General features: G+C 44.6%; 1 protein-coding gene across 2 annotated transcripts in view; it reads left to right on the forward strand.

The window, feature by feature from the left end:
* The window catches only part of cdh8 (cadherin 8), an 82,613-nt gene that overhangs the window by 52,978 nt on the left and 15,193 nt on the right, over positions 1–14,442 (forward strand). For both annotated transcript variants that reach the window (XM_040161077.2, XM_040161086.2), the window contains exons 4-7: positions 2,995–3,114; positions 7,749–7,916; positions 8,169–8,356; positions 13,634–13,881. In XM_040161077.2, coding sequence (XP_040017011.2) covers positions 2,995–3,114; positions 7,749–7,916; positions 8,169–8,356; positions 13,634–13,881 — 724 coding nt within the window. The remainder of the gene's footprint in view (positions 1–2,994; positions 3,115–7,748; positions 7,917–8,168; positions 8,357–13,633; positions 13,882–14,442) is intronic.

Here is a 14,442-nt window from a genome sequence, read left to right on the forward strand (position 1 = left end):
CTGTTACAAGACCACAGACTGCGGCAGGGACTATTAATCAATGGCTGCCTCATGTAGCTGACGTCATAAATGGCAAGAAAACTGCACTGGTCTGAGATACTTTGGTTTGGTGCTCTGTGTGAAATGCCCTTGGAGTTGAATTATTGGGAATGGGGATAAAAGCTGTATTCCCATGAGTTCTTTTTGAACTTTTTGAATGGATGTATCACGCAGACGTATTTCACTTGATGGATGGTGTTTTCATAAATGTATCTGAAATTGGTGCTGCAGGACCAGAATGAACGTAGAAAAGAGACGCTGTGTTCCCTTTGGCTCAAAAGAGAGAAAAACTACAACAACCGTAGCGTGTTGCACTCGCTGCAATGACACTAAGTAGACCGAATACTATACTATTTCATAAAAACTCAAGCGTACAGTACCAGTCAAAGTCTGAACACACTTTCTCATTGAAGACTTTTTGATAACGTACTTCTCCAGCCCTTCCCATCTTTGAACTATCCTCCTCAGGGGGGGTCGGCGGTGGGCAGAGTACCTACGTCACCCCTGTGCTGCACGTCAGTCGGCAGGTCGGATGGACGTTGTCTCGGAGCTTGTAATGGCAGCCGTCCGTTAGTGAACAGATGCCCAGGATGGGCAGTGATTTTGCTTCCAACACATCTGGCACTTTATTATTTTCATGTTGTTTATTCATGACTGAAACCTCTGAATCACGATGTCTGAGCCAGAACTGGGCGGCGGGTCTTCACCACAGGCCTTTTCATCTGCAGCGGACAGACGCTGGCGCCAGTGGCGGGACCTGCGCCGCCTGCGACCAGGGACGCCTCCCTTTGTTGTCAGGACACCTTTAAACATCTCTCACAGAAACAATTAGCATACCATCTGTAGCTTCCTGCCAGCTGGTTGCTGGCTGTCAGCACGTCAGCTACTTTCCTCTCCTCCTCGCCCCCCCCCCACACACACACATACTCCATCACACTGAGACTGATGAGGAGCTAGGTCACTGTGAATTAAAATGAGTTTAATTGCTTTAATAGTCTCTTTATATTCAGTTTTTCAATGCATTTTCTCCCTGATACCTCATAATGGAGCCGTGGATTGAATTGTCACTAATCTGTTTTTGTGATTCGCCTTGAGCGCTCGGCAAAGCTGGCGTATTCATGAAAGACCTTGCGCACAGTTCCCATAGAGCTCATAGAGACGGTGGGATAAAGGACACCACTTTTACTACATCTGGCATTGTTGGCGTGAAGGTGACGGCTAATTGCTCCAGTGTTAAGTACCCCCCCCCTCCGCTGTAATGTTCCTTTTTAAGGTACAGCATTAATGTTCCCTGGTGGAAATTAATCATCCAAAAGTTGTCAGAAACCAAAAAATCTAAGAAATATAGTCTGTACCGCAACACCTGCACCAACAAAACAGTATTTAGTGGAATGGAGTCCTTCACACCGCAATAGATCACAGTTAAATTAGGATAACTCACTCTTTTTATGAAAAATAAATGTTACAACTGTTTTTTTTTTGTTGATGGGGTGATGTAGACGAACGGGGATGAGACACCTCTGCTGCTCGGGTCATAATGACCCGCTCACTCAAAATCCAGCCGAATGAGGCATAATCTTCACGATCCTCAGAAACGTCCTCCTCTGTATCACTACTGTGATGGAGGAGGAGCTCCAGAGCCTCCAGGGCTGTCATCCCTTTCTCTCTGCTGCTCATGTTGTTCTATTGAAAGCTGCTGTTCTCAGTATCAGAGTGCACAGTGTCATGTTGGTGGGACCCATTACTATGTTTCCTCCCCCCCCCCGGCAAGTCAAAATAGTATCTGTGTTTGTTTACCCAAGCATCTATCTATTTTATATGAACAGTATTTTTTTTACATAGATTAAACTAATGGAGGCATGCAGAACAAGTTTCATTGAGAAAAACAAGTTTCAAATATTTTTCTTGATTTTCATACTCTGAAACGGGTCAGAATGATGCCCAATAAGCACTTTAAGAACACATGTGTCAACAGCTAATGTTCATTACATTATCATAGCCAAACTTTTAATTGGACAAACTCTTTGAAGAAGTCATTTCTTGGTCCGCTACGACAGAGCGTTTGCTCCAAGCGACGTGTCTCAAACACCTTGGTTCACGTGTCCTTGACCATGACCTTCAGGAACTCTGATACCTTTGTCCTCTGCAGGTAAATCCTGGCCATTAGTTGACTCAGTTTACTTTTCCCTCCCTGCTGGCTTGCAATACGTGTGTGACACATTCATGTCTACCGATTAGCACACAGGCTAACATGTCCAATAGAAATTAGAATAACACAAGGCTAATTGGCTAACCTCCAATGACAGGTGATGCTCAGTTAGGCGGAACGCCATTTTACAAACATGTGACAAAAAAGGCTCCGTCCGCGCTCTCTCATCCGATTCCCGCTCGGATAAAATGGCACAGCTCGGCATGCTTCCACTCGACTAATGATACAGGTTTAGAAATAAACATAAGTAACAGCTGTCTTCAGCAGTCTGATCTCCATCGCCAGTGGAAAAACTCTGTAGTTCTTTGACGCACTTGGAAAGGAAAGGGTGAGCAGAGGGTCATGTTGTTACCTGCATTGCACTTTGCCTGTTTTATGATGTCCCTTGGTCTGCTAGTATGCATAAAGGTCCACATGAAGAGGACCCAAACCATTGCAGACGTTTAATGTTACGTATATTGTTTTGATCAAATTAACCACTTTGTCCAGCTGCACTTCTCTTCTGTACTTCACTGTAAAAAAGAAAGAAAATAGATTTCACACACACTGCCGACATTTCAAAGAATGCGAGCAGCATTGCATTGTGAGCTGTGAAGCAATTCTGATCCAGATGCCACAGGATTTTTTTCTTTTTCTTTAACAAATCAACCCCAAGTGTGGAAAAGATATCACACTGATTGCCACAGCTATGTAGAGATGATTGCCTATAGAGTTACAGTTCCGGACTCTGTCTTTCTGCCCCACAGGTACCCCGGTTACCCGGGTAACAGCAACAGATGCCGATGATCCGGTGTACGGGAACAGCGCTAAACTGGTCTACAGTATACTGGAGGGGCAACCGTATTTCTCTGTAGAACCCAACTCCGGTGAGTATGGTGCCGTGTGCTTGATGGTGTGTTAAAATCTCATTTGAGGACCAAACGGCACACACATGGTGGAGAACGGTGGCTCCTCTGCAGCAGGGCCGTATCACGCCGCTCACTGCAAGCAGTTCAGGTATCACACTATGAATATTACAAGCAATAACACAGTTCCAGTGTGTTTGCTACAACTTGAAAAAAAAGGAGGGCACACAAAAGGAGGACACCTCTTCGGGACATTCAAAGTTCTTTGTGCCCTTCCTCATTGTTTGCCCGACAAAGCCTGACCAAGATCTCCACGCGATCCAAACGTTCTTTATCAAATTTAATGGGAGCTATTAAGACGCGCGCGCACACACATCCTTTGTCTGTTTCCAACCAATGGGGAGCGTAATGTATTACAGAATGTAATAAATGAACGCCACGCCCACAACGGGACAAAAAGGAGACGAAAAATAGGCTTAACAGAGAGAGCCAGTGATTACATCTCAGGGTTATTTCCTCGGCTTCTTTCTTCTCGGTGGGGTCAGTCACACCAGGCCAGAACCTCTCTGTATTTAAACATTGTCCTCTTTCATTACCTGCTCCGACAGATAAATGAGCTTACTTTGTCACCTCAGGTCAAGAAGCGGGCTGAACGGGGTGTTTTTGCTTCTGAAAAGTACAGAACGTCATTACCCTTCCATTGTGAGCAATAGCTCTGCTGCCCATCGTTATAGTGCAGAAGGTATGCTTCCTGCTGCTGTGTGACGCCGATCATTCAGCGCATTACAGAATGTGGACTCAGGGCCACACACTTACTTTCTTACTTTGTGATTAGTGCAGAGGCCGCAGTTTCACTTGGTGGCTTTGTTTCGATGGCGGGTGGCGGACATTGGAAAGCAGCAGTTTCAAAATAATACCGATTAATAGATCCATTGCTGGAAAGACATGATTACTTAATGAAAAATTCATTAACATATGATTGACGGTTATGTAGATGCTACTGTGTAAACTGTAACATCTAAAAATGAAATGAAACCGCAACAAAACATCCATAAAACATGGTAATACATTTACATCTCTTTCATATATCTGATGTAATATTTGTGGGTCTATACGGAATCAACACATGTGCATTTGAAAAAGATGCAAAAGAAAGCCGGTGTAGTTGTGACGCGGTGCGATTAGCGCACACGAGAGCTGCGCACAGGTGCGACAGGTTGTGAAGGTCCCAGCAAGCTGTGCTGCAATGGCTTGGCCCTCAAGGGGTGACGCGGTGCATTCTTATAAAAAAACATGCATTTAGAATAGAAATGAATGAGTAAGACCCCACGGATACCACGTTGCTCCCCAGCATGTTCATGTCTGCCTAACCTCTGGTCTTGAAGCTGCCAGTGTTGGTTTATAAAAGTTGTGTGTAACAATCACAGCAGACCCGCAGGTAATGCGGCCCATCTGTTTGTGTGAGACGCTGGTAGATTACGGCCACATGAGGCTGCTGTTAACTCGGGCTCCCCGGGCCTCACGTCCCCTTTCTCTGCAGCCGTCCCTCCACAGCTGCACACTTATCGTTTCCAAACAAGAGCGGTATACCGGGGGGGGGCGAAATGTTGAGTAGTACTAAAAAAAGAGGAACATGAAATCACGCAGGGAAAGTGTGTTAATCTGGGTGAATGAGTAGAAAGCCCCCACACAGCTGATGTGAAACAGAAATAAATCCCCCCCTTAACTTGCGTACGCGGCTCCAAATGAATGCATTGCGATGATGTTCCGATCTCGCAGGGACCTTCGTCACGCTTCTCCGGCAGCTGTTCCGGCACCTGACGTCCCTCACGGAAAGCATCGCGGCGACACGTTGTTACTGACACATCGGTGGGATCTGGATAATACAATCCCCCCCGGGCCTGCTGAATACCACCGATACACGGGCAGCAAAGGCCACGCATGGAGGCGGCTGAGGACACCAGTGAGCCGTTATCAGGGGGACACATCCAGACAAACACAACGGCTCCTCCGTTGTGCGTTTCCTGGTTGGGATGGGTCAACTGATCATCAGCGGCATGGTTCAACAACCGGTCCCATGGAGATTCATCATTAAATACACTAAATTAGAGGTTTCACATTCATGCGGGCACCTCTGAGTTGCGGGATTCCGTTTGCCGATTGGTCGCCGCAAATGCTAAATGGGCCAGTGCTCATACGCTATAACATCAATGCGTAAAATGAACTCAAAATAATAATGATAATAGTGGCTTCTCCCTTTCACAAGGCAAACTCCTCAGCAGCGTCATCATGCATGAAGTTATCTCAAAACAGCTCCCAGATTGGATCTTTAATTGCTTTTGCAGCTGACTTTCTAACATGTGTCTGTAAGCAATATGATTAAATAATGGTGAAATGACATTAATAAGAAATGAGATGGAAATCGACTGCTCATACTTTTGGGGAAACGGCGCACAATAAACAAGCTCCAAGAAAGGGACTCTCCAAATTTATGTGCATAATCAGGGGCCAACCCTCCCGTCGAAATCGGGCTCGCCCTCGAAACGCAGAACACATCTGCAGGCGGGACGCGGCTTTGCACGACGCACTGAGCGGACAATTTAGGGATTAGCGATCGTGCTCTGTGTGATTGCGGAGCACATGCAGATGGCCCATTCATGTGAGCCAGATGTTTTAATGAATTTTGATGAAAAATAAAAGGTTGGGGGAAGACAACCATGAGAATCCGTTCAACACGTACCACGCCACATTGGTAATAAAACACATTCAATAAATAAGTAAACACCATACCTCAATTCATCACTTGGTTAATGGTCGGTGAAGAATGAAAGAAAGAACGAAAAAAGAAGTTGAGGGAAATATCTATGGAAATGAATGTTTGTCTATCCTCCCTTTCCAGTGATTAGGAATTAATTTGAATAATTAACGATGATCAACAGAGATGAGAGTGTTGCTTTTAGCATGATGACTGAACTGTGTGTGTGTGTGTGTGTGTGTGTGTGTGTGTGTGTGTGGAGGAGGGAGGTGACTTGTTTGTGTCGTGTGTATTTGGTTTTCCCAAAGTAGAAGAGAGACAGTTCTACGTTTTGATGCCAGCCTAAGACCAGTCAAAAGATACAACATGTGCAGTTTAAGTGTTGCTTTTCCACATTAAGGTTCAGCCGTTGCTCCACTGAGAGCAAACAGGAGAACAGGGTGCGAGAATAATAGAGCATTTTAAATCAACGCTTTCATTGTTTAATGTTTTACAGTTATTTCTTTTAAACTGCCGCCGATTCTTTCTCAAATTTCAGGTCACATTTGTTTTCAATTGCTTCTGTTCTTCTTACACCTTTTGTGTGCATTTTCAAGGACGAGTGAGGCAATATACTACAAGTGCACTTGTGTTGCAGATTCAGAGAGCAAAAAAAAAGAGTAAGAACACTTTAAGGTTCTCTGGATTTACTGCATGAGAGCACTTCACTGAGCACTTTTGTAGTTTCAGGCAGATATAATAAAGCATTTATGGTTTAATATATCTGTTGTTTACTACAGTTCATTTTTAAGAAGCCTGACAGGAAGATGGACCTCTCTGGGTATAATTTAGCCACAGCGGAGTAACATCACACAAAAACATAAATAACCGATCGCATCCGAGCAACGATGAAGCAAAGCCAAATCATGACCAAAAACAAGGCTCTAATTCCAAACACAGAAACTCTGTAAAATACAACGTCGACAAAAAATGTTGAAGTCAACTTTCACATCTTTCCTGAATTTATAGATCCAACTGATACAACATTGTTTTTTTTTTGAGACATTTTCAAAAACATAGTGCTTGCTGCAATGTATTTAAAGAGACACCTGTTTATTCAGGTATTCCTTCTTTTAATGCAGACATATTAATGAGTCATAGTAGACATTTTGTTTCATAGCACTGAGCCCTTTTTTCAGGTAATCAGCGCTCAGCGTGACCTCCAAAAGCCAAACCGACCCTGAATTTCTGCTACATCCCGTGGCAAATATCTATCACAATAATTAAAAATGCGGGCCCAGACAACACGAGCCTCCCACATTTTCCATCACAGCTCAGCATATTGTCATTGTCTAAGTCATTTCAGGACCGAAGCGGGGTGTCATGCCAAAGCCTGGCTTTTATGAGGGGTTTTATATTCATTTGATGATCCTGCAGGCCTCTGTTTCCTGAGTGGATTATCCGTATACGCCGGCGCTGAGCCCTTTTCATTTTCAGTGCCGTGGCAGAGTCAATAAGGTCCATTCTGCATACAATATTCAAGATTATACAAGGCAGGCAGCATAGTTCAAACTCGTTCAGAATACAAATGACTGCAGACGGCAGAACCGCTCATTCAAAGACAAACAGCTGATTCTCAGTGCAGGGAATGGCTCGTCATGACCACCTTGCCATGCTGTGGTTATACCTGCAGGGCTTCTTCCTTTTTATTTATCATATGAAATGCATCATATAAAATCCTAGTTTTGTAAAGTCACCGTTTTAAGAAATGCAACCTAAAAACCGAGGAGTGAAGTGGGCGTGAAGGTCACAGCGTGCCTCTCTACTTTCTTCTCATGCACATGAGCATGAACATCATTAAAATGATGTGCAGAGTATATCAGTCATGTTTATAATTGCCTTTATGTGTTCCTACCTCCAGGGACCATAAAAATTGCTCTCCATGGGATGGATCGGGAGATGAGAGAGGAGTACCTGGTGGTCATTCAGGCTAAGGACATGGGAGGACACATGGGCGGCCTGTCTGGGACCACGACTGTCACCGTCACGCTGATGGACATCAACGACAATCCACCAAAGTTCTCCAAAAGTGAGGAACTTCACGACCTTGAATGTCCCACATCAAATCTAGAGGAGTAACAAATTGCCGCTGTTATTTCTCTGTTTTGTCATCATTGGGGGAAATGAATGCTATTTGGTAAATTTGATTAAACAGGCTCCACGGTAACGTGTTCTTTCTGCCGTGAAGTCTAATGATGATGCTGTACTGTCTGCTTCCATGATTGTTTTTAATTTGATCAGCATGTCTCGAAACCAAAGCGCTGTGTCCGTCCCTCCACAGGTCTGTATGAGTTTGTGATCCCAGAAGATCTACCCGTAGGGAAAATGGGCGGCAAGGTCAAAGCAAACGACAGAGACATCGGCGAGAATTCCAAGTCGACGTACAGCATCATCGAGGGCGATGACCAAGGCATGTTCGAGATAGTCACAGACGGCCAAACACAAGAGGGGATTCTTCGACTGAAGAAGGTAAGACATTGTGCAGTGCTTATTTTAGTCTGAAGGGAAGTTAGTTTGAGACGTGTGCAGCAGCAAGCCTTTACGTCTTCAGCACCTTTTATTGAATGGGCTATTCATGTGTAGACAATGTGCTTTCATTGGAATGGCTGGAACAGAGTGCTGCAGGACGGAAGACAGTTCCCCTCCACCAATATTTGGAGGTTTGTCATTTGTACAGCTTGGCCACCAAGATGACAGCAACGACAGCGAAAAATTCACCATGTGCGCTTTTTCTGCGATCAATAGACTGGTAATAATGAGTCCTGGACATTAACAATAATGCTGTAACCCACTTTCTTAATGAAAAAGCATTTGTTTGATGGCTCTCATTTCAAAGACAGAGTGATTGGAATATTAATTCAAAACTGGATGAAGCATTCAGTTATTTGGTTTGGTGTTTTGTATTGTGTCCACCCCAATGACAAACAGGCACAACACCAACGATAATTTATCACAATGAGAAATTGTGTCTAAACCTTTGACTGTTGACTGTTGTTTTTACAACCAAAATACTGTAGCTAAAGATTTTGTTTTGGGTTAAGATACATTACTTTTTAGATCCATCCTCCTCCACAGACTTTGATGAGAGACATTTTAAACATGTCAAAAATAAGCATAACCTGGTGGAAAAGTCCCCTCGATAAGTAGTTGACCTTAAAGACCTTAAAGACTCATAAAAATGTAATTTGTGAGACTGGGCTTTGGATTGCATTTAATAGCTGAACCAACTTAAAGGGGCCACAGAGTTTTTAAAGTTGTCCTACAGGCCTAAAAAACAATGTGCAAATAACAATAATAATACATACAAAAATAGTCATCATTTATTCATAGGTCAATAATTATAATTACAACATAATATAATTATGGATGCATGACCCCAGATTAATTCATAAACACCAGGGCCAACAATTGATTTCTTTAAGACGGAAGCAAGAGCGATCTAAAATGTGTGTTTTTTATTCTAAGCTAACGTTGGCCAGATTGCTTTTTTTCTGTTTCACTTCGGGGGAAAATCTGTTCCTTCATTTGTGAGAGAAGGCTTTAATAGAAATAAAACACATATCACATATTTAGACGGCCTCTGCGTTGAGTACCTTGAAGACTTAAAGAAGTAAAGCCTGTGTGTTCTCGCTGGACTTTCTGTGTGTCGACATGATAATCTCATTTTCCCTTTACAGTCTTGCTTGTTTAGCCGTCTCAGCTGAAGGCAAATTGTTATAAATCGTTCTGAACATTGGTTCAATTCACTTTTGCCGACACCCACATTACCACTACCATAAGGAGCAGATGGACTACACCCAAAGCTGTATGTTGTGTTTTCTCTGTGATCCGAACACATGCGCATGCGAGAGCTGCACTCTTCCACCGCTGGCACCGAAAGCGATCTCAGTGAAGCAGTCGCTGCTTAATTGCTTTGCTTACAAGAGCATTAGTACTAGCGGTCCCTAAAAGAAAATACATTGCTCATTAAATTTGTTCAAGACATTGCCCCTGTGTGTTTGGTCCTGAGGAAAACAAGCTAGCGACATCCATGTCTCAAAACTCCAATCTCTAACCTTGAGGCGAACACATTAGCGCTTAATGGCACGGTGCAACGTCATGTCGGCGTGCATCAATAACGCATTCATTAGCTCATTTTGAAGTGTGACCGTGGCACATGTTCTGCTGCTCATGGAAAAGGAATCTGAGGATTTTAGTGTTCTTCACACGGCTCCTGTGTGTAACGCTTGTAGGTGTTTTCCTGCAGGATGAAGGCCATGGAGGTTTTACCCTGGTTGCTGGTTGCTCGGCTCTACATTTAAAGCAACACATCCTATATTTCCTAAAAGGAATGTGTGGATTTTGCAAGAATAGAGGAAGCTGTATCTCAAGTACACGCGTGCAATATCGAACCGAGGTTAGAACGCATTGGTATCAAAGAAACCACCCCTGTTCACATATTTATGTATGCTGTATCCTAAGCCTATAGGTGCTCTGCTCTCTGTATTGAATCACGTGTGATTTATGGACGGGCGAGTCCCGAGTCCAGAGTCATGCTCTTTCAGTGTGCGGAGGGAAGAGCTACGCTATCACTCACAATGTGGCCCGCCATTGTGTTGTGATGTAAAATGACATTACCCCAAGGACATGTGGTGCGACTTTGTCAGAGTGTGAACAATGAACTGCGTGGGAGGCAGAATGGCGACGAGATCAGGCTGTCTGCCGGGACGGCGCCACAGAAAACATCAGCGCGGGAGAACAAACCGGACGCAGAGTCATACAATCTCAAACTGGCGCCAAGCAAATGTGAAATTTGTGTTAGTCTTTTAGGCAACCTCCACTTCCGTGGGAGACCCCCCCCCCCTCAATCTTTTCAGGTCCCAGCTTTGGCTCTCTGGTGATGTGTCGGGGAGAGCAGCGGGCCGTCTGACCACTCGCTACTTGAGCAGCGTCTCTCGTTCCTTCTCCTCAACGGTGTCGTCCGGGGCCGGCGTGACGTTAGAAACGACTCCAGCGTCGATCCGCTTCCCTGGCGACGGATGCACCGCTACGGGGAAATCCAAACGATTAAAGTTCGGCGGCAAAGGTTGAAACACATTTATCCAGCCACGGCGGGAGGGGCCCGAACCGGGCGCCACATTCGTCTGCTGTTTTAAGCTTTTTATCTGCCGCGCCTCAGGCCCGTCCGGGGAGGTTAGTGGGATGCTGAGCAGTCACACCCCCCCCCCCCCCCCCCCCCCCGAGGCTGAACTTTGAAGTCTCTAAATGACCTGTGTGTACACACTGATCTGATGCTCAAAAATGACACAGCGGGGGAAATAGGGGGGGTTGTTAACGCAGTGGAAACTGGGATGTCTCTGTGTCCTAAACCGTACGTCTTCTGTTCAGCCGTCTCGGTTCCAGGGACCACAAAATATTGTAAACGGGGCCGTGCAACCTTGACTCCGATATGACTGGTGCGAAGTTCAACTGTCTTCCTTTTGCACTCTTGAATCTCTGAAGACAGCGGAGGCACCATGCATATGAATAAAAATCAAAGTGGCTCTCCCCGGATTGCTTATTCAAAGAGCTGTGTGCGTTTATTGAATTAATAATCTGTACGGGTCAAAATATGAGTTGTGTTCTTATTCCATTTGGGTAATTGAAATAATTAATCAATCTTAACTAAGCTCATCAGAGAAACTGTTTATAACTGTTCTGTTTTCTTTGGACCTTAAGAATGGATTTGGTGTAATTAAATATAGTGGCAACAATGCCCCCCCTTACCCCCCCTCACCCCCCATCTCCCCCTCTCCCCTCTCTCTCCTCCCTCCTCGCTGCTAGGACACTGGAAACAAATGTAATGAGTTGCTTATACATTCTGCCAAGTGGGAATAAATATCTTCATGAGGGGGAAGCCAATTTCCCTGGAATTTAACAGACTTATTTAAATATGAAAAAAAATTGGAACACTGCATATGGTTTTATGAATGAATAACGCACAGACTATATGAGATGTAGACGCAGTGGCCATGTAGTCACACGTTGGTTTGAGGACTGGCACTTTGAATCGTTTTAGTCTTTGTTATTTGTACAGCTTCAGCACACCTGAAGGCTAAACATGACATTATGGGTGACCATGAATGTTACTACTAACTTTCTGTGTAAGGTCGCAACACTGAGTTTTAAAACGTTTATACTTTCAATCAAAAGGTTTCCCTTCCCTTAAGCATTATCTGTTTAAAAGAAAGGTGCCTCTGACACAACTCCACACAGATGTTGTATAGTACACCAAATTCTGTATTTCAGTGTCGATGCCTCTTGAGATGATGCAGCTGTAATTTGAGAACAAATCCCTTTTTTTATGCGTTTTCCAGTATCCAACTCCCAGGTATGCCGCAGTTGTAGGAAAATAAAATTAAAAATTCAGCACATGAAAAGAAAAGTGCCAGTTGGCTAACCCTGGAAACCAACCAGTTAAACTGGTGTTTGAACCAACTAATAATTATTTTCCACGCAATCATTTTGACCATGCAGTCACAATCTCGTACAGGCTCTTACTCTCCGCCACCCTCTGAATTTAAGGGGGCCAGGAGGGGGGGGGGTTGAAAATGAAAGTGTTTCCAATAGCTCCTCCGATCACAGAGGAGTGGGGCTTGGAGAGGCTTCAGGGTCTTGGTCTGACTGCTAGCTCCATGAAGCCTGGAGTACAGTGTTCCAACCCAACGCTCAAGTACCCCCCCCCCCCCGCCTCTGACCTGAGAGACCGTTCCTCTTACCCCCCCCCCCACTCCCTTTCTTAAAAGGAATACATTTCTCGCCGCTCGTCCTCCTCGTAGCTCTCTTCTATCTCCCCGAGCCAGCTCCTACCCCCTCAAGCGGCAAGTCCCACTTTTGATTTTCCTATAAATCCCTGTTATGGAGCGTGGAAGTGACTTGATCCCATTATTCTCGTAGCATGAGTGCGACCTGAGGTGATACTGAATGAAATTGTGACAGTCTGGGGTGTCCTTTGAGATGCCAAGAGACTAAAATTGAGACTTTTAAATATCAACGGCCTGCCATCTGTAAAGAAAACACTGCATAGCAATTGAAAATCAGCGATTAAAGGGAAACGTCAGTCACTGCACGATGTGTCCTGTCTAACATGTTCGGATTGGAAATCACATAGTTTTGATAGTTTCGATTAAGCACCTGTTCCAGGTGAGGTGGATGTGAAAGTTCTAAGAAATCTCTAGAATCATGATGGCCCAATTATTTTTTTATTGAAAACTTAAAGTGCTGAACAGTAAAACGTGATCACTCATCTGAGCTCAGGGGTATTGTGTACACAAGGGTACAGAGTTGGGATATTACCACTAGGGGGGCGCAACATTTAGACATATTTAAATCTTAAACAATGATGCTTTTAATTACACATTTGAGGAAATCAAACTATAAAATTGGCATCAATGCAAATGCAAATTTTTTCTTCGAGAAGATGCAAATGAGGATTTTTTTTTTACAAACTGCATAACCTTTGTAATGCAAATTGGCTGTTTCTGTAATGTCATTTTTCTCCACAGTTAAGCTTGCAGTTTTAAATGGACTTAATGTCACCACTCACATTCAAGCTGCACGTCCGGACTATCGAACGTTCGCACAACATTCACACACCGAAGGCACTGTTGAGAGTGAAATTTGGGGTGTCTTGGGCACGCATCGACACGGAATAGTGGAGCCGGGATCCAACTAAATGTTTTTAGACACTAGATAGTACTTGTGCTCTTCCCTCTCTCTGTCCTACAGCCGATAGACTACGAGAGCAAGAGATCCTACACCCTGAGAGTGGAAGCCACCAACGTCCGCTCCGAGCCCAGCAGCGGCGGGCCCTTCAAAGACACGGCCACAGTGAAGGTCGTGGTGGAGGACTCGGACGAACCTCCGGTTTTCCTCAAACCCGTGTACGTGCTGGAAGTGAACGAGAACGCCCCCGTCAACACCGTCATAGGGGCGGTCACAGCCAGGGATCCGGACTCTACTGGGAGCCTTGTCAGGTAGGATGGGCGGATGCAGCTGCACCTTTACTGCTCAACCATGAACGGTCTTGACGGAACAGAGCTGGATTGGGTAAAAAGAAAACTTGAGAAGCAAAAAGAAGGGCTGAAGAGTACAGGTTAACAATGGGTCCTTTCAGATTATAATGAGTTGTTTTAATAAAAGAGTTCACACCGAGGCATGCAAATAAATCGCTTGGTGCCTGAGACCTCTGGAGAGACGGTGGCGGTGTCTGCCGCAGCGAGGAGGCTAACCGATGATTGCTCTCATTTCCTTAGATCCAAAGACAGGAGATTATGAGTTAACGGCAAGGTAACTTTTCGCTTTCAATGCGTGACCGGTCCCGCTATATTCTCCCCTTGTGTGACTTCTACTTGGAAATACCACAAGGGCACCTTGATGATAGGTTATACAGGCAATTTCCTCTCCCTCCATCTTGGCATTTCATTAATTCTCAAGCGACTTGCTGACCGCATTCTCGCAAAAACACTCAACAGGTTGTGTGTAATTGCATGGCGAACAGGGAGCAGACTGGTTTCGTAGATTGACTGAGGCCATAG

The sequence above is a fragment of the Gasterosteus aculeatus genome, chromosome 12 (assembly GCF_964276395.1).
Source record: "Gasterosteus aculeatus chromosome 12, fGasAcu3.hap1.1, whole genome shotgun sequence".
In the NCBI taxonomy this organism is placed as follows: Eukaryota; Metazoa; Chordata; class Actinopteri; order Perciformes; family Gasterosteidae; genus Gasterosteus; species Gasterosteus aculeatus.